The sequence below is a fragment of the Colobus angolensis genome, unplaced genomic scaffold (assembly GCF_000951035.1).
Source record: "Colobus angolensis palliatus isolate OR3802 unplaced genomic scaffold, Cang.pa_1.0 Scaffold24, whole genome shotgun sequence".
In the NCBI taxonomy this organism is placed as follows: Eukaryota; Metazoa; Chordata; class Mammalia; order Primates; family Cercopithecidae; genus Colobus; species Colobus angolensis.
In genome coordinates this window covers 62,126-83,085 of record NW_012115599.1, presented here as the reverse complement: position 1 = coordinate 83,085, position 20,960 = coordinate 62,126, and the positions used below count along the sequence as shown (strand labels likewise).

General features: G+C 41.0%; 1 protein-coding gene across 4 annotated transcripts in view; it reads right to left on the bottom strand.

The window, feature by feature from the left end:
* Positions 1-16,715: 16,715 nt before the first annotated feature.
* The window catches only part of TPRKB (TP53RK binding protein), a 7,422-nt gene continuing 3,177 nt past the window's right edge, over positions 16,716-20,960 (bottom strand). For 2 of the 4 annotated variants that reach the window (XM_011945156.1, XM_011945157.1), the window contains exons 3-5: positions 19,957-20,079; positions 18,027-18,203; positions 17,342-17,495 (exon numbers count right to left, since the gene is read on the bottom strand). In XM_011945156.1, the coding sequence (XP_011800546.1) occupies positions 17,409-17,495; positions 18,027-18,203; positions 19,957-20,079 (387 nt within the window). In that variant the 3' untranslated portion in view covers positions 17,342-17,408. Of the gene's footprint in view, positions 16,786-17,341; positions 17,496-18,026; positions 18,204-19,956; positions 20,080-20,960 lie in introns of those variants that run through there. The other 2 variants (XM_011945158.1, XM_011945160.1) reach the window with 2 other exon arrangements.

The window sequence follows — 20,960 nt, the reverse complement described above, 5'->3', positions numbered from 1 at the left end:
AAAGTGTCAGCCGTAGTTTACTTTCCCACCAGCAGTCAGTCTAGTTTTACTCCGCCTCAGCACTACTGCCTAGAACATAAAGGGAAGAAGCAAAGCTGTTTTTCACCAAGAAGTTATTAGATGCCTGGCACTGTGAGAAAGACGGTTTCCCATGTTGTGCAATTTCATGTTCACAGCAGCCTTGGAGCTAAGGTTGGTATTATTAACATCCTCATTTGGCAAATGGGAAACTGAGGCCCAGAAACCTGAGGTTTCCTCTCCACGGCCCCACATGGGAAGTGAAAGCTCAAACCTAAGGTAGCTCTGGCCCCAAAGCCTGCACTGTTTTACTTTTTCAGTACAGCGTGCTGACCCTGCAGGCAGGGGTTTGACAAGTGTTTAGTGAGTCTGGAATTTGCATAAAGCCTCACAAGCCCAGAGAAGCAGCTCTGTCTGGAGGTGCGTAATATTCACTAGTAAGGCCCTATCACCCCCATCCTGTTGCCAGTGGTCAGGACATACTTGACCAAATTCCCATATGTGACTAAGGCTCTATTTCTTCTTCAAGATCCAGTTTAGTGCTACCTGCCCCGTCCACTTCTGACCACCCAACCAGATGAATCGGGTCCCAGTCCCTCTCTCCTTTGAAGCCTTTGCATTTCTCATTAAGCACTTGTATTCCTGCTGTTTCTTGCTTACTTAATAATTAACTTGCCATAGTTAGTTAGACTAGACATTAACAGTTTAACTACCTCTGATAAACTATTTTATGTGTCTTTATATTGCTCCCAGGAACCTGATTATAATAGCTCATTGCATTGTTGGAGTCGCTGTTATTCCCAGAGCTGTGGGGTTTGAGAGCAGCGTGTCAGTGCCACCCCATGCTGCATCCAGGAAGATCTCTCCTCCACTGGATCAGCCCAGCTGGAAAGCGGCCAGTGAGACGGAAGATGGACAATCCAGCGGCAGTACATTCTGGAAGTCTCGGGGGGAGAGAAAAATCGATTCAGACTCATTTAACGTAGGTTCCTAGAAAGGACATCTCGCCCGATCTCTCATCAATAACCCAACATCAGATCAGTGCCCTGGACTTATCGTTTGAAGGGGAATGAAAGTAGACACATAGGTCTTCCTTGGTTAGATGTCCCGAAATCCGAGGGCGATGGTCCTAGCTCTTCAGAGAGGACATATTCTTTAACCTAACCTTTTAACAAGTTCTCTACAGAAGATACCAGGTCCCAACACTTCAAGTAGCTTTATAGACATAGGTAATCGAAGGACTAATTATGAAGGTGTAGATGGGTAGAGGGGAGCAACAAGGATGGCACAGGAACCCGTAGTCTGAGGAGGAGGGAGAGTCATTAGAACCTGAAAGGACCTGGGCAGAGCAGGCTGTCCTGAGAGCTGGCCTAGGGCCAAGGCACAATCAATACGAAGCCTGCCTCATGTTCTCTTCCCTCCACTCCTCAACTTGCTGCTGGCTTTCAGAAAAGTTAAAAACTTGCCGTTTCTAGCCTTTTGCCATTGTTGTCATGTTATAAGGCGGGGAGCAATATTGTATCCAACTTTCTAGATATCGAAGTGGAAATCAGGTGTATATAGCCAGTATATTTGTACCTATAAGAATTCTTATTGGTAATACTTTCTAGATGTTATCTAACTATAGCTTTGGATTTTCTATTTGATTCAAAAGACATATAAGAGATAACTTTTTCATAATTCCATGTTGGATTTATTGTCATTACTTATTAAGTTATAATTTTAATGTATTGTGATTAGATAGAGACTGTACTGTGTTCTATTTGTGTTTTAAGGATCCACAGAGGTTTTCTTTGTGGTTAAATGTAAGTAATCCATGGGTGTTTTAAAGAAGGTAGAGTTTCCAAATAGACTATGACATTGCAGTCACTGTCAGATTCCACACAACAACATTTCAGTCAGCCACAGAACATATAAATGACAGCAGTCCCATGAGATTATAATAGTGTATTTTTCCTACACCTTTTCTTTATGTAGATATTTTAGATACACAAATACCACTGTGTTAAAATTACCTACAGTATTCAGTAGAGTACCATGCTGTACAGGTTTGTAGCCTAGGAGCAGCCTGTACCTGATAGCCTAGACGTGTAGTCGGCTGTGCCATCTAGGTTTGAGTAAGCATATGCTACGATGTTCACACAAAATGAAATCACCTAATGATGCATTTGTTAATATACAACTGTTAAATCATTTTATTAATTACATTACATTCTTCCTGAGTATTGATTTTCTTAATCTGTTGAGAACTTCAAAGAGTATATTTTAAGTTAATTGAATGTATCTTTTGTTAATTGAATGGTTATATGTGTGTGTGTATATATATATATATATATATATATTTTTTTTTTTTTTTTGAGAAGGAATCTGACTCTGTCACCCAGGTTGGAGGCAGTAGCACGATCTCGGCTTACTGCAACCTCTGCCTCCTGGGTTCAAACGATTCTCTTGCCTCAGCCTCCCAAGTATCTCGGACCACAGGTGTGCACCACCACACCTGGCTAATTTTCGTATATTTAGTAGAGATGGGGTTTCACCACGTTGGCCAGGATGGTCTCAAACTCCTGCCCTCAAGCGGTCCACCCGCCTTGGCTTCCCAAGGTGCTGGGATTACAGGCACAAGCCACCGCACCCAGCCTGGTTATATATATTTTTATTTTATGTCTGGTACATAAATATTAATGGCATGAATATTAATGACACTGTTTTCACTGTGAATTGTACCATAAATCATATAAAGGAACTTTTGTTTTACATTTTGAATATGTTTTGCCTTTGATTCTACTTCATCCAATACAGTTTTTGAAATGTGGATTTGCACCATTGCTCTTTGTCCATCCTTTTACTTTTGGCTTTTCTCAGTCACTTTGCCCAAGTGTAAGTAGCAACTATTTGAATTTAACTTTTTATTCCTCACCCAATTTGAAGGTCTTTTTTTGAAGTGAGTCCTACTTAAGTTCATTGTTGTAACAAATATGTTTGGTTTAAATTTTTTCATTTTCCTTTTTGTTTTGTTTTTTTTTCCTCCTCTGGTAAATGTATTAAGTTAATGTTTGTTTAACTAAATTCCATTTCAAATGGTGGGGAGGAGTAAAAAACACCTAACATAAAGTTTGCCATCTTAAGCATTCTTTTTTTTTTTTTTGACACAGAGTCTTGCTCTGTCGCCCGGGCTGGAGTGCAGTGGCCGGATCTCAGCTCACTGCAAGCTCTGCCTCCCGGGTTTACGCCATTCTCCTGCCTCAGCCTCCCAAGTAGCTGGGACTACAGGCGCCTGCCACCTCGCCCGGCTAGTTTTTTGTATTTTTTAGTAGAGACGGGGTTTCGCCATGTTAGCCAGGATGGTCTCGATCTCCTGACCTCGTGATCCGCCCGTCTCGGCCTCCCAAAGTGCTGGGATTACAGGCTTGAGCCACCGCGCCCGGCCGAGAAGCACCTTTTTAAGTGCCTATTAGCCACTTAATAGACACTTAAAATATCTTCTTTGGAGAATTTTGAATATCTTCTTTGGAGAAATTTCTATTCAGATCCAATGCTCATGTTTAAATTGGCTTATTTTTATTTTATTATTGGGTTCGATGTGTTCTCTATATATTCTGAATAGCAGTCCCTTATTCAGTATATTATTTGAAAACATGTCTCCCATTCTTTGGGATATTTTTCACTTTCTTGATGGTATCATTTGCGGTACAAAATTTTTAGTTTTGACAAAGTCCAATTTATCTACTTTTGTCATTTGTGTTTTTCATGTTGTGTCTAAAACTACTGCCTAACTCAACATCACACACAAAAAGTTTACTTCTTTGCTTTCTTCTAAAAGTATTATAATTTTAGCTCTTAAATTAGGGTCTATGATCATTTTTTAGCTAACTTTTGTATGTGATGTGAGATAGGGGATACAGTTCCATTCTTCTGCATATGGATATCCAGTTGACCTCGCACCTTTGTTGCAGAGACTATTCTTTCTTCCATTTAATTGTCTGGGGTCCTTTGCCAAAAATTACTTTACCATAAATGTAAGAGTTTATTTCTAGACTCATAATTTTATTTCATTCATCCACATGTCTCTGCATATGCCACCACCACACTGTGTTATTGTTGTGTTCTTGTTGTAAATTTTGATGTGTGAGTCCTCCAACTTTGTTTTTCTTTTATAAAATTGTTTTAGCTATTTATGGGTTCTATAAACTTTAAGATCAGCTTGCCAATCTCTGAAAAAAAAAAAAAAAGCCAGCTTGAATCTTGGTAGGGATTTCATTGAATCTATAGTTGGAATTGGGGAGTACTGACATCTTAACAATATTAAGACTTCTACCCTATGAACATGGAATCTATTCCCATTTATTTAAGTCTTCTTTCATGTCTTTCAACAATGTTTACAGTTTTGACTCCTTTGCAGTTTTGCACATCTGTCATTAAATGTATTTCTATATATTTTATTCTTTCTAATGCCATTGTAAATGAATTTGTTTTCCTAATTTCGCTTCTACGTTGTTTACTCCTAGTGTATAGAAATACAACTGATTTTTCTTGCATTGATCATAGATTGTACAAGCTTGCTGAACTTGTTTATCAGCTCTAATAATTTGTGTGTATATATGTGTGCCTTAGGATTTTCTATATAGAATAACATGTCATCTTCAAATAGAGATGGTTTTTCTTTCTAATCTCATGCTATTTTTTTCTTTTTCTTTGCTGATTGCCTTTGCTTGAACCTCCAGAACTATGTTGAATAGAAGTGGCAAGAATGGATGCCCTTGTCTTGTTCCTAATCTTAAAGGGGAAAGCTTGACAGTCATTAAGCATAATGTGAGGGGTGAGTTATTTGTAGATACCCTTTAACAGGTTGAGGAAGTTTCCCTCCATTCCTAGTTTGTTGAGTGTTTTTACCGTGAAAGGGTTTTTTATTTTGCCAAATGCTTTTCTATTTCTATTGAGCTGATTGTGTGTTTTTCCTTTATTCTATTAATATGGTGCATTATATTGATTTACTCATATGATGAGCCAACCTTGCATTCCTAAGATAAATCTCACTTGGTTTTGATGTGTAATCCCTTTTCTGTCTTCTTGGATTCCATTAGCTAGTATTTTTGTAGTATTTTGCATCTGTATTCACAAGGGATATTGGTCTGCAGTTCTCCTGTGATATCTGTGTCTGCCTTTGCTATCAGGATAATACTGGTCTACATAGAAGGAATCAAGAAGTGATCTTTCTGGTTATGCTTTTTGTATGAGATTGTGAATAATTGGTGTTACCTCTTCTTTAACTATTTTTCAGAATTTGTCACTGAAGCTTGGTCCAAGCTTTTCTTTTGGAGAAGTTTTCTGATTCTTAACTCAGTCTTTTCTTATTATAAGCCTACTGAGAGTTTTTATTTCTTCTTGAATCTATTTTGATCATTTCTTTATTTAGAAATTTGTCTACTTCATCTAGGTTGTCTAATATCTTGGTACATGATTGTTCATAGTATCCCCCCATCCATTCTTAATTTTAGTGATTTGAGTCTTTGGTTTTTCCTTGGTGAGTCTAGCTAAAGATTTTGCTTTTTGTTGATGTTTTCAAAGACCAAACTTTTGGTTTCTTTAATTTTCTCTTGCATTTTCCTAATCTGTTTTATTTATTTCCAGTCTAACATTTAGCATTTTCTTCCTTCTACTTGTTTTAGTTTTAGTTACATAGAACGTTAGTTACATAGAGCTCATCTTTTTCTAATTCCTTTTAAAAATAATTTCAATTTTTATTATAGATTAAAGGGCACACATGCAGGTTTATTACATGGGTGTATTGCTTGACACTGAGGTTTGGGGTACAAATAATCCCATCACCCAGGTGATGAGCACAGTACCCAACAGGTGGTTTTTCAGCCCGTTCCCTCCTCCTTTCCTCCCATCTAGAAGTCCTCACTTTCTATTATTCTCATCTTTATGTATATTCAATGTTTAGCTCCTGCTTGTAAGTGAGAACATGCAGTATTTGGTTTTCTGTTCTTGCATTAATTGGCTTAGGATAATGGCCTCCAGCTCCATCCATCCTGCTGCAAAGGGCATGATTTTATTTTTTATTTTATTTTTATGGCTGCACAGTATTTCATGGTGTTATTATATGCACCATATTTTCTTTATCCATCCACTGTTACTGGCCACCTAGGTTGATTTCATGTCTTTGCTATTGTGAATAGTGCAGGAATAAGCATGTGAGTACGTGAGTTTTTTTGATAGAATGAATTATTTTCCTTTGAATATATATATATGTACACACACACACACTCAGTAGTGGGATTGTTGGGTTGAACAGTGGTTCTTTTTCAGTTCTTTGAGAAATCTCCCAACTGCTTTATACAATGACTAAACCAGTTTGCATTCCTACCAACAGTGTATAAGCATTCCCTTTTCTCTGCAGCCTTGACTGCATCTGTTATTTTTTGGCTTTTTAATAATCAGAATTCTGACTGGTGTGAGATGTTATCTCATTGTGGTTTTGATTTGTATTTCTCTGATGAATAGTGATGTTGAGCATTTTTGAATGTCAACTGCTTGTACATCTTCTTTTGAGAAGTGTCTTCCTGTTCTTTGTTCCCCCCACCTTTTTTTTTTTCTTTTTTTGAGAAAGGGTCTCACTCTGTCACCTAGATGGTAGTGCAGTGGCACGATCTTGGCTCACTGCAACCTCTACCTCCCAGGTTCAAGCAATTCTCGTGCCTTAGCCTCCTGAGTAGCTGGGATTACAGCTAATTTTTAAATTTTTAGTAGAGATGGGGTTTCGCCATATTGGCCAGCTAATTTTTAAATTTTTAGTAGATATGGCATTTTCCCATATTGGCCATGCTGGTCTTGAACTCCTGGCCTCAAGTGATCTTCCCACCTTGGCCTCCCAAAGTGCTGAAATTACAGGTGTGAGCCACTGTGCCCAGCCCCTTTGTCCATTTTTACAAATGGAATTATTTGATTTTTGCTTTTTTAATTTTTACATTTCCTTACAGATTCTGAACATTAGATCTTCGTTGGATGCATAATTTCCTAATATTTTCTCCCATTCTATGAGTTGTCTCTTGATTGATAATTTATTTTACTGTACAGAAGCTCTTTAGTTTAATTAGGTACCAATCATCAATTTTTTTATTTTATTATAATTGCTGCTCAGGACTTAGCCATAAATATTTTCCAAAGCCAATATTGAGAAGGGTAATTCCTAGGTTTTCTTCTAGGATTTTTATAGTTTGAGATCCTCCATTTAAATCTCTAATGTATCTTGATTTTAAAAAATATAGTGAGAGGTAAGAGTCCAGTTTCTTCTGTATATGGCTAGCCAGTTATCCCAGCAAAATTTATTGAATACAGAGTTGTTTCCTCATTGCTTATTTTTGCCAATTTTTTTGAAGGTCAGATGGTTGTAGGTGTGCAGGTTTATTTCTGAGTTCTCTATTCTGTTCCATTGGTCTATTGGTCTGTTTTTGTACCAGTACCATGCTGTTTAGGTTTCTGTAGCCTTATAGTATAGTTTGAAGCTGGGTAATGTGATGCCTTTGGCTTTGTTCTTTTTGCTTAGGATTGCTTTGACTATTTCGGTTCTTGTTGGGTTCCAAATGAATTTTAGAATACATTTTTCCAATTCTGTGAAAAATGCTATTGCTATTTTGATAGGGATAGCACTGAATCTGTAAATTGCTTTGGGAAGTATGGCCATTTTAACAATAATATTGATTCTTTTCATCCATAAGCATGGACTTTTTTCCATTTATTTGTCATCTCTGATTTCATTCAGCAATGTTTTATAGTTCTCCTTATAGAGATCTTTCACCTCCTTGATTAGGTATTTCATTTTTTGTGGTTATTGTAAATGGGATTATGTTCTTCATTTGGTTCTCAGCTAGAACGTTACTGATGTAGAGAAATGCTACTGGCTTTGTATCCTGAAACTTTACTGAATTTGTTTATCAGTTCCTGGAGGTTTTTGGTGTAGTCTTTAAGGTATTCTATGTAACTCATATCATCAGCAAAGAGAGATAATTTGACATCTTGTTTTCCTATTTGGATGCCTTTCACTTCTTTCTCTTCCATAATTGCTCTGGCTCAGACTTTCCATACTAGAAGTGGTGAGAATGGGCATCCTTGTCTTATTCCAGTTCTCAAGGGGAATACTTCCAACTTTTGCCTATTCAGTATGATATTGGCTCTATGTTAGTCATAGATAGCTCTTATTATTTTGAGGTGTGTTCCTTCAATGCCTTGTCTGTTAAGGGTTTTTATCATGAAGGGGTGTTGGATTTCATGGAAAATGTTTTGTGCGTCTACTGAGATGATCATATGGTTTTTTAATTCTGTTTATGTGGTGAATCACATTTATTCATTTGCATATGTGGGATCAACCTTTCATCCCAGGAATAAACTATACTTAATGGTGGTGAATGAACTTTTTTGATGTGCTTCAGGATTCAGTTTGCTAGTATTTTGTTGATAATTTTTGTATCTATGTTCTTCAGTGATATTGGCCTGAAGTTTTCTTTTTTCATCGTGTCTCTGCCAAATTTTGATATCAAGATGATGCTAGCCTTGTATAAGGAGTTAGGGAAAAGCCCCTTCTCCTCGTTTTTTTAGGATAGTTTCAGTAGGATTTATATAAGTTCTTTGTATGTCTGGTAGAATTCAGCTGTGACTCCAACTCATCCAAGGCTGTTTTTAGTTGGCAGTTTTTTTTGTTTTTTTTGTGTGTGTGTTTTTTTTTTAATTACTGATTCAGTTCCTTGGTCTGTTATTGTTATTGGTCTGTTCAAGTTTTCACTTTCTTCCTGGTTCAGTCTTGGTAGGTTGTGTGTTTCCAGAAATTTAACCATTTTCTCTGAATGTTCTTATATGTGTGCATAGAGGTGTTCATAATAGTCTTTGAGGATCTTTTGTATTTTTGTGGGACCTGTTGTAATGTCATCTTTGTCATTTCTGAGTGGGCTTATTTGTATTTCTGCTTTTTTTCTTTGTTAATCTAGCTAGTGATCTATCAGTCTTGCTTATTCTTTCAAAAAAGCAACTCTTCATTTCATTGATCTTTTGATATGGACTTTTGGGTCTCAATTTAATTGAGCTTGTCTCTGATTTTAGCTATTTCTTTTCTTCTACTAGCTTTGAAGTTGAATTGCTGTTTTTTTTTTTAATCTAGTTCCTCTAAGGTGCAGTGTTAGATAGTTAATTTGAGATCTTTCTGACCTCTTGATGAAGGCAGTTAGCACTATAAACTTTCCTCTTAACACCACTTTAGCTGTAGCCCAAGAGTTTTGGTAATTTGTGTCTCTATTTTCATTAATTTCAAATAATTTTTAATTTCTGCCTTAATTTCATTGCTCACCCAAGAGTGATTCAGAAGCAAGTGCTTTAATTTCCATGTTTTTGTGTTATTTTGAGAGATCACCTTGGTATTGAATTCTGTTTTTATTGCACTGTGGTCCAACAGTATGCTTGATATGTTTCTTTTTTAAAAAATTTATTGAGAGCTTTATGGGCAAGCATGTGGTGCATCTTATAGTATATTATGCGTGTGGATGAGAAGATTATATATTCTGCGGTTGTTGGGTGGAGTATTCTGTAGATATTTACTAGCTCCAATTGGTTAAGTGTCCAGTTTAAGGCCAGAATTTCACTGTTAGTTTTCTACCATGTGGATGCCTCCTAGGGAAACACAGAGCTGTGTCACTAACAGAATTCAGCCAGAGGTGGATCCACTATGCTTGGAGCCCCAAATGGTGTGTCCCACACAGCTAGAGGAGCAGGAGTGGGTGGAGTGACCTGCCTTACCATCTGAGTGCTTCCCAGGGGAAGACAGGGCTCTGCCCACCTAAAGAATTCAGGAAAAAATGGGTCTGCTATGTAGGAAGCCCCACCAAGTATGCACCTCCCAGCTATGAGCAGCAGGAGTAGCTGGAGCCGCTCACTCTACCATCTGGATGCTTCCTAGGAGAACATGGGGCTGCACCCATCCGCAGAGTTTAGACAGAAGTGGGGTCACTGTGCTAGAAGCTGGCATCAAGCATTATCTTGTGAGGGGGAACTGAGCAATCTTATCACCCCCAGGCACCACAACTACAGCCTGTATTAGGGGTATGTAAGATGTCACCAGGCTGCTCTGGGGTCCAAGGCCTATGGAGGTCCCTTGTGGACTTGAGTGTTGCCTCCGTAAACACTCTGGACCACTCTCTGTATCAGTCTGTATGCTTGGGGTTCAGGAGGAATCTCCCATCCCAGGATTGTACAGGTCCCCGCAGGAAGTGTAAATCCCCCAGGGGCTCTCACTCACTATGGAAACCATTTAGTTACCCATAGTAATGTGGTTGAATTATCTGTAACTGCCTTATACATGTTTATAAGTTGCTGTTTGAATCCCCTTCCCAGGACATGACTGGTAATTGTGTGTGGTTTGTATTAATTTTGTTCCTTGGAGCTTGGGGAAGCCAGAGAGGGAGTAGGTAATTCTAGGACTCTGTACAACCTCCTGAAGTGACATTCTTCTCTGCGATTGTTTTAAAACTCATAAACTGATGCTGCTTTACCACTTGCAAGGTAAGGGAAATATCTAGTTCTATGGGACATGCCCTTGAGATTTTGCTTTTGTACTTTAAGGTGACTGTTGGCTGCTTTGGTGACTTGCCTTGTGTACAGTAATATTGCTGGGCCTGATTTTTTTTCTAGCAAATCTTTATAATGTAGCTAAGATATTTAGATCTAAGAGATAATTTTCCAGACATTTTTCTGATTTCTTTCTGGCTAGAAGGGGTATATGATTAATCTTCATTCAAGCTAGGGCAGAAATGCTTTTTTCTTTTTTAAACAGGGTTGCATGTCTCTAGTTGAGAAGTTTATCTCTTTCTCCTGGGCCACATAGTACCTCAGTCACCTTTTCTATCAAAAGTGGGCTATCAGTAGGGTATTTTGAATGTAATGACTCACCTTTCACCCCCTGTAGGTATGATCCTTTGTGGAGAAAGAACTGTGTATTAGCTCTAAATTTGTGATATGAATTGAGCCCCTTCTCTGGATTCTGAAGATTCTTTTCATGTTCTGTTTGTTTGTATATTTCAGTTATAGAAGAGGAGATTCACTGTGCCTCTTTCCTAAAATCCGTCATCTGTTTTCTCAGTGTTTCTCTCTCTCCTATTTACTCAGCTTCTCTGTTTCTAATGGCTGCTTCCTCTTCACTGGAACCATGCTTTAGTTGTTCCTCACATGGACTGGGGAGGACAAGTGTGACAGGATGGCTTCTGTTGATGTTTCTGCCGCCTTACATCTTTCTATTACCAAATATTTAATCTTTTATTAAGTATAAAGGTAAAAGGATAAATATAAAAAATTCAGACAACATAGAAAGTAAAAAGGCCTTGAAGTTCATCCACAATTCTCCCCATCCTGAAACAGTCCTGATTAACTTTTTTATATATAATCTTCCAGTTTTATATTTTATGATTCACATACCTTGTTTTATTTTAAAAAATGGAATTATACCAAGTGATTTGAAACTCTTATTTCCAACTTTTGTTTTGAAACTGTTCATTTGATATATCATAATAGACATCTTTCTGTGTTAAATACAGATTTATGTAGTCCTGTGTCCAAGCATTTCATTTCAGCAAAGACTCCTTCCCCCTTGATAACAAATGTTTCAGTTGCTGAGGGGGCATAAGAGCCAAGCACAAAAAAAAAAAACAAAACAGCCCAACCTCCAGATCCCAAGGAAGGTGCATGCTCAGAGCACTGTCCTTCCACCCAGTCCTCTCACCTGCCACAAGAGCCTTGAGTGTCCAGGCAGCTTCAGCTTTCAGCTGCTCACTAGCATCCAGGAGATAGTGTCCAAGGCCCGCCCACCTCTGGAAAGCAGGCTTGCTGCCCCCTCATTAGTTGGCTCCTGAATTTTTGATAATCATAAACCCTAGGGTCAAAGAACTAGGTTGTAACACAGTAGGGAGTGCATTCCCGAGTGCATTCCCCTATGTGGTCACAGGGAATGAGCCTGGAGCAGAGGAGCCCATCAGGCTGAGGATCTGCAGTGTGCTGGGCCTGGGCTTGGCACGAAGGCACCAGATGTCGGAGGTGTGGCTGCCACCCAGGAGGACACACTTGATGGGGCTCTGGGAACAGGATGATGGTGGAGACGTCACATCCAGAATAACTTTGTTAGGAGACTGAACTTGACAGTCAGGAGTTTTACATTGCAGGTATCAAAAAGCCACCTAAAATTGCCTTAATAGAGGTGATCTAATGGCTCAGGAAACCACCAACTCTAGGAAGACAGGATAACCTGAAACTGGGTTTGACCTGGTGTTTTTCTGCCCTTCTGTGCACGGCATCAGCTTCCTCCCAAGACTGGCACCTCATAGGACATCGGGTGTTTGCCAGCCCAGTTGAAGCTGTCTGCTTCCTTGCTCACCACCAGCAGAAAGGTGAGGGCTATGCCCCGCATTCCAGGTGACAGAGGAGGTTTACATGGGGACTCAGTCACACTTTCTGGGGACTGTACATTTCACAGAAGGAGCCAGGTTATACTAAAGGAGTCCTGGCCCAAGGATACCAGCACCCCATAGAGATGGAGAACTCAGCACCCCAGGGAGCTCAAGGACTGAGGGGCTGAGTAACAATGGAGTCAGGAGGGGTGGGAAACGGGTGCGGATCGGCAGCCGGCAGAGGCCCACCCAGGTGAGCACAGGTGGAGCTGATGGTGGATGGAGATGAAGAGTGTGCTGGTTGGGAGGGGAAGACGGTGGCCTGTAGCCGGTCTGGGAATTCCCAAGCTGAGCAAAGGGTTTGCCAAGGCCTGTGGTTGGGCTTGTTAACAAAACCACCACTCTTAAAAAATGATCTGTAAGAGGTATCTTCTGAGCCAATGAGTGACCACAGTCTGGGGAATCTCAAGAGGTCCTGAAAATGTGTGCCAGAGCAGTCGTTTTCTACATTTGAGGGGACAGGAATTGGAGTAACACCATAAATCCATCCATGAAAGGTATACATTGACTCGGCCTAACAAGGTGGGATATCTTGAAGTCAGGGCGTTATAGGTCATAGGTGGATTCAGAGATTTTCTGATTGGCATTTGGTTGAGAGTTCAGCTTTGTCTAAAGATGTGAAGTTGGTACAAAGGAATGCTTCAGTTCGGAGAGAGGGTCTGCCTCTGCCATGTGATGCTGTCCCAGAGTCAGGAAGGAAAGTCAACCACAGCATCCTGGGTCAATTTAAAACCCATTGAAGGAGACTCTGTGGTTTCTAGGGTGTGTTAATTCTTGCTTTGCGTGGCCTCAGGTCTTGTTCATAATCTGTACCTGATTGTCAGAATCCATTCTGAATAATCTCATGATGCCTATTTTATACTCCAAAGGTGCAGGGCTCTCATGAAGCTTCTCTCACCTCTCCTTCCATCATGGCCAGGAATTCATTTTTTCAGGTTTCCCTGGGGTCCCCTTGACTAAGAGGGGGCCTGTTTCATTGGTTGGGGTCTCAGGATTGCAGGCCTTAGGGCAGCCTCACAGCACAGTGCAAGGCAGTTGGCTGGATTTTCCTGAACCCTAAACCCCATGGCTTATGGGATAAGGGAGCTGTGGGCCACCCGGATTCTGCTGAGATTCCTTTCCCTAGGTGCAGGTGCAGGTGCGGCCTTGTCCCTTTCTGTTCTTTTCAGAAGCCCACAGAGTGGAGGACAGGACGGTTTGGGGTCAGGGACAGAGGCTCCTGTCACTGAGACTGTCCTCAGTGGGACAGAGGGAAGAGACTACTGTTGCAGTTCATCTGCCTCTCTGCAGCACTGATGTGTAGGCCCAGCAATTCAAGTCCACTCCTGGCAGCCAGCCTTGAACACAGAACTGATCAGCTACACAGAAAACCTGAAACAAAGCCTCTAAAGTGCAGCCTCTCAAAAAGGCTCACCAGAGTTTTCTTAATCAGACTTAGTGTAGTCAGTGAGCTTCTGTTGCCTCCTGTGACGTGGGTGCTATTTTTCCCACTAAAAGCCCAAACCTCTGCCTCAGGAGACAGGGCTCAGCTGCAGCCTCCTCAACTAAATGTGAAGGGCTACTTTCTGGGCAACTCAGAGGCTCCTTAAACTCACAATGGTGTGCAAATCTGTGGGCTCACTTTCTACATCAGATCTTCAAAGGTCTCTGTGATTCCAAAAGCTTGGGAATTGTTAAATTTGATCATTTCTGAAATGTCCTCCAGTTTAAAAGTCCTCAGTTCCAGTTCATTTTCAATTCCTGAATAAAGGGATGAGTCCTGGAGCTTCTGGAAGCTGGCCTGGAACTGAACACTTGCTGCAGACAATGCCCGAAGCGCAAACCCAAAGGCGCATGGATTTGGGTTGCATGTGAAAGCTTCATATTCAGGTCTGTCTTTGTGACAGTGAGGGGTGAGCAGGGAAGCCTATATGAGGGGCAGGGGCCAACCAGCAGCCCAGCCTGGGGAGCTATCTTAACCACATCTCACCTTACTTCCTCAGAGCTAAATTTTTCTTGAAAGGAACTGCAGATTTATGCAAAATACTAAGCAAACTGAGCAGCTGTTTTATTTTATTTTAAGCAGTAAGGAAAAAAACAGAAATTTTCACACCAAAGACCCTGTGTTAGGCTCAGAGGAACTGGTGTCGAGACTGAGGAGTCACGGAACACCGCTCTTGGAAACTGTTAGGGCAACTGAAAAAAAAAAAAAGGGTAAAGACAATGAAGAGGCTTAATTCTCCCCGTTAAAACCAAGGAAGCCGTGTCCTCTCTCCCTTAGAGCATTTTCTTTGGAAAACTTGTCATTGTAAATTTTCCTCTGCCCCTTTGAGGGGCATGCAAAGCTTTTTGACAGCTAAATAAGCCTCTTGCCAGCTTTGCAACCCAGGACTGTGTTCCTGAAGGACCTGAGAGTCCATCTTTGAAACATCATCATCAAAGCAGCCAGGGCCCTATCGGCCAGTCTCTGTGGGACGGTGGGGGCTAACATCTGTGATTGGTAAATCTACCTCCTGTCATGAAGGTAAGAGTTTATTTTCCTTCGTAACAAGGTAATTAGCAAACGCAGGTGGTCAGGTAAATTGAGGTTGAATCTCCGATGAAATGGGTGTGGCCAAAGGGGCTGTGCAGTCCACTGATCTGAGGACTAGGCATTACTCTTCTTGAGAAGGTGTGCAGTGAGCAATGGGTTGGACCCGCTGGCTAGACTGGCAGTGAGCTTTCTTTCTGTCTTTGCAGCATCTTAGCGGGTCATTGCCTGTAATGCGCATCTCACTCTGAGTTCACGCCTCTTCAATGATCAAAGTGTTTTCTTCCTCTTCTATCTCTGCAGAGAGGCTTGCTGGGATAGACTGTTTATAATTCTATTTCCCTACCACCGGAGGATGAACTTTGGGGGTCAGGCAGCTGGGAAGGAACTCATGCCTAGGCCTTTCACACTCTACATCCATCAGTAGCAGAACTTAAGTCTTTCTGGGACTCCATACTTCCTGGAAAGAGGAATTCATTCTTTTCATTGCTGACATTCCTGGGTGTGTGTGTGTGGCAGTTACACTTTCCCCATCCCATTTTGTACCTCCTTCCACTACGGGGACCCCAAGAGGCCTGGCTCCGCTTGCCCAGTGCACCTCCAAAGAAGGGAGACTGGGAGATGAGGATCCTGCCAGGGGGCCAAGTGTTGGACAAGGTGAATGTGAATGTGGAGGAGAAAGAGCCCTCCCAAGAACCTGATGGGGTCGGGGATGAGGTGAGGGTGCTCAGAAAAGTGCTGAGGCAGGCCCCAGGCTGGGGCCATGGACCTGCCTCAGCAGCTGGGGTCTGACTTCTTGGGGTTGCGTCCTGACTCCCCCTCCCACACACGGCTCTTTGCCCTCTAGAGGCCAAGGGGCAATGGCAGGTTCACAGTGGCACTGCAAGGTTAGAGTTGTTGGGGGTTCTTAGGGAGCAGGGGCACCAGTCCTGCTGTGGCCCTGGCTGCCCCCCCCTTGCCCAGGCTCCATGTGCACCCTCAGAGTCCCCCTGGCACATTTCTTCTTCCCACGAGGAACACCCCCACTTCCACTTGGGCCTCTGCCAGGAAGGGTGGGAGCTCTGCCAAGGTGTCCCTCTGAGTGACCACCCTCAGCTGGAGCCACCAGCCAGGCCTCTGCACAGGAGCTGCCCCTGGGCCTTGTGTGTAAAATGGGGGTAATAACATTATCTACCTCATAAAGTTGCTGCAAGAATTAAATGAGTTCATACAAGTGAAAGACACTTAGAACCAGGATCCAGAGGCTTGCAAGGGGTGAGCTGGACTAGCCATGGTAAGTATGGAGAGGGAGGTGAACTGATGGATATAAAATCGCCAAGGCGGCCGGGCGCAGTGGCTCAAGCCTGTAATCCCAGCACTTTGGGAGGCCGAGGCGGGCGGATCACAAGGTCAGGAGATCGAGACCATCCTGACTAACACGGTGAAACCCCGTCTCTACTAAAAAATACAAAAAACTAGCCGGGCGAGGTGGCGGGCACCTGTAGTGCCAGCTACTCGGGAGGCTGAGGCAGGAGAATGGCGTGAACCCAGGAGGTGGAGCTTGCAGTGAGCTGAGATCTGGCCACTGCACTCCACTCCAGCTTGGGCGACAGAGTGAGACTTTGTCTCAAAAAAAAAAAAAAAAAAATCACCAAGGCAAAAAATTTAAAAACAAAAACAATAACCAGCTGGGCTTGGTGGCTCATGCCTGTAATTCCAGCGCTTTGGGAGGCGCAGCAGAAGCATCACTTGAGTCTAGGAGTTTGAGATCAATCTGGGCAACATAGTGAGACCACATCTCTAAAAAAAAAATAATCACTAAGGCAAGAACCTAGTACACTGTAGGCATTCCCTAAGTGTTTGCAATTTTTATTCCAATTATATAAAAATAAAATATATTTGAATAGAAACAGAACTCTAGAAGGCAATAACAAGTAATAGTAACTGATTATCTTTTAAAATACTATAAGGTAGGACTACAAGTGGTTTCCTTTTTTCTTTTTTTTTTTTTGAGACGGAGTCTCACTCAGCTGCCCAGGCTGGAATGCAATGGAGCGATCTCAGCTCACTGCAACCTCTGTCTCCCGGGTTCAAGTGATTCTCCTCTCTCAGTCTCCCAAGTAGCTGGGATTACAGGCACCTGCCACCATGCCTGGCTAATTTTTAAATTTTAGTAGCGATGGGGTTTCACCAGGTTGGCCAGGCTGGTCTTGAACTCCTGACCTCGGGGGATCCGCCTGCCTCAGCCTCCCAAATTGCTAGGATTTCAGGCATGAGCCACCGCACCTGGCCTTTTTTTTTTTCCTTTTTTATACCATTCTGTGATTTAAACTTTTCTATAATGCACATATATTAGTTTTATAATCAGGGAAGAAAACTCAATGTTTTCTTTAATGCTGAGTTTTGTTAATATTTCTGATATTTCACAAAACATCTTTTGTTGACATTCTACAAATGATACCGTCCAATAATGTCCCAATACTTTCTTCTTGTGAAGAGAGTTTATATATCTGTAAAAATGAAAGACAAATTATGACTTGCTATCATCATTCACTACTAATTGTCATTATACAAACATGTGTAAGTGAAATTATTCCTCATTCAATTATTGGGTTCATACTATAACAAACAACAAATGTGATTAAAATATTCCAAGTAGATGGCAATTCATTACTTGTATTCCCTTTAAATTGCTGCTATGGGGGTAACTCTCAAGAACATAAAAACCAAATTTCTATCCATTTAACTTCATACTAAATTTATTTTACATTTTAAATATACTATGTAAGTTTGATATTGAAAGGTATTCTCTTTCTTAATGTGGAGAATGGTTATATCAGCTGAGTTTGTAATTATATTTTACATAAACCCACACCTCCCAGTTCTTTGTATCTAAAATTATTTTTTAGTAATTCTAAAAATTAGATTAACTTTCTCAAAAGTTCAAAAAACAAGGAGCCCTGGTGATCAATAAGCAAACAGTATCAGCATTATTGCTCATCTATCACACTCTTTTTAAAAATAGGGACTGGCAAACAAACCTTTTGGACTTCTGTAATATTTGTTATCTCAGGAAGACTTTTCAGAGAAACCTGATGACCTTCTACTTGAGATATTAGGTATTCTTGATTTATTTGTTTTTCTCCCTCTTCAATGTAAACAATTAGAATTGAGGTGTCACTTGCTGAGATACCAAATTTTTTCAAAGCCTCTGAAATCTAAGAGAAAAAAAAATGAAAAAATAAAAATAAAAACAAGATAATTAACCATTGTTTCCTATGTCTGAAACATTTCCTAATCTGCCTTCTTCCTTGGTCAGGCTCTTATTTTTCATGTCCTAAAAGTTCTCACGGCCTAGTTTTTCACTTTGATGATTCCTTTCCAACATCCATTGGTACTTCCTCAAAAGCACTCCCTGCTTAAAGTTATGCCTTGTTCCTATGGAATCAAGCCCAGCCTCTTGGTGCTGCACAAAAAAACACCTCCTCCCGCTGGTGCCAAGTGGCTCTCCAGCCAGGCGCTTCTGCCTCCTGGCCAGTCTGGCCTGCCTGGGGGTCCAGTCACATTTCATGCCCTTCTGCCTGTGCTCAAGCTTTGTCCTCTGCTCACATGTCCCTTCTCCCCATGGCTTGGCTGCTGAACACACGCTTCAAGGTCCACATTTCTGATGCCACTCCCCACCACACCCTCCTCCCTCCAAAGTGAATGGCTTCATTGCTGTACCCCTAGATTTGAATTCATTTTTCCATTATATCATTTATCTCAGGGCATTTTAACTTGTTTATCTGCCTCTCCTTAGGAACATATTTGCCTCTTCTGCCCCTAGAACTGCAAATGGAATGGGGAAAATTTCAACAGACGTTTACTGAATTCAAGAGTTTTCTGAATTACGTCTAATGATCTCAAGGAAACAATAATTAGTAAATTTTATTCCAAGTACTGGGAAACTCTATTACCATGCTGAGATAACTGCATTTTATAAACTTTACAATCATCTGTATTTTAACCTATGCCACAGGTGTCGTAACTTTTCTCTAGATGATATTAGTACCTGGTTGTTATTAATAGCAGCAGTAATACTAAAAATTCATCAGCAAAATTGCAGTCATTTTTTTCATGTGCTACATGTGTGATGTCTTTGGCTTGATAACTTTCATTGAAAAAGCGTTACTGGCTGGGCGCAGTGGCTCAAGCCTGTAATCCCAGCACTTTGGGAGGCCAAGGCGGGCGGATCATGATGTCAGGAGATCGAGACCATCCTGGCTAACACGGTGAAACCCCGTCTCTACTAAAAATACAAAAAAAAGAAATTAGCCAGGCGTGGTGGCGGGCGCCTGTAGTCCCAGCTACTCCGGAGGCTGAGGTGGGAGAATGGTGTGAACCTGGGAAGCGGAGCTTACAGTAAGCTGAGATCACACCACTGCATTCCAGCCTGGGTGACAGAGTGAGAATCCGTCTCAAAAAAAAAAAAAAAGAAAAGAAAAAGCGTTACTATAAGTATTTCAAACCACAAACTCTTCCTACATACTGGGTGTGTGAGTGAGGATGTGTTAAGGACTGTTATAGGTACCAGCAAGTTCCTGGTATATGAAAAAGACATGGATCCCACCCTCAAGGAGTTTACGGGAAGAGGGAAAGATATGCACGCTAGCACACAAAATATTCATGCCTAATGTTTTATCATTTAGATTTTTGTCAGTTTCTTAAGCAAAAATGCTTGAGAGGTCTTCCTGATCCTATACGGTAAGAACAGATAAAATTAACCTCACTTAATTTAGCTAAATTTTTGTTTACTCATATGTAAACTGTCTTAGTAAGAGGCAGGGTAAACCTCAACTCTCTGTCCAGAGCTCTCTTCACTATTATTTTGGTTTATTACTAACCACTGGCTTGCAGGAATTTAGCCTCCAACCCTGAGGAACACATATGTTATTATGACAAGGTCAACAGAAATAGGAAAGTCTACATTACATTGTTATTTGGGGAAAGGTTGAAAATAATTTCAGTAGATAGAGTTCTTGTCTTCATTTTTCCCAGTTTGTAGAGGTGAACTGCTTTGTTTGCTGCCACAAGTATCTGAAATGGATCGACAATCTACCAAAGAGAGCAGAAAGAATTAATTACACATAGAGAATCTGCAGTGCTTGAAAACACATGGTAACTCAAGGTTAACTCCAGTGTCAAGCTGGTTTACTTCATCACAATTCTTATGGTCTGTATTTTCAAAACTATTATCCCAGCTGGGCGCAGTGGCTCACGCCTGTAATCCCAGCACTTTGGGAGGCCAAGGTGGGCGGGTCACCTGAGGTCAGGAGTTCAAGACCAGCCTGGCCAACACGGCAAAACTGTATCTCTACTAAAAATACAAAAATTAGGTGTGGTATCACGCACCTGTAATCCTAGCTACTCGGGAGGCTGAGGCAGGAGAACTGCTTGAACCCAGGAGGTGGAGGCTGCAGTGAGCCGAGATTGCACCATTACACTCCAGCCTGGGCAACAAGAGTGAAACTCTGTCTCAAAACGAAAACAAAAACAAAAAAAAACTATTATCCCAAGAGCCTGGGTAGTCAGAAAATCACAGAATTTTAAAGCTGCAAGGAACTTATGCAAATAGTAAAATTTTTTAAAATAACATTAATTGAGGGCTAATATTATGGGCATGATCATATTCCAAACATTTTACTTGTGTTATTTTCTTTAATCTTCAAAACTACCCTATGAAACTGATACTATTAGTAGTAGTAGTAGTAGTAGTAGTATGTAATTGATGAGGAAATTGAGGCAAAGAATGTCTAAGTTTGAATCCCATCTCTGCCACCTATCACCTAGGGAATTTAGGCAAGTTCCTTAGCATTTTATTTGTTAGAGACACATGAAACAGTATTTACTCCATAGGCTGTTGTGAAGATTAAGCGAGTTAGTATATGTAAAGCACTTGGAACAATACTAGGAATGCAGTAAGCACTATATAAAGG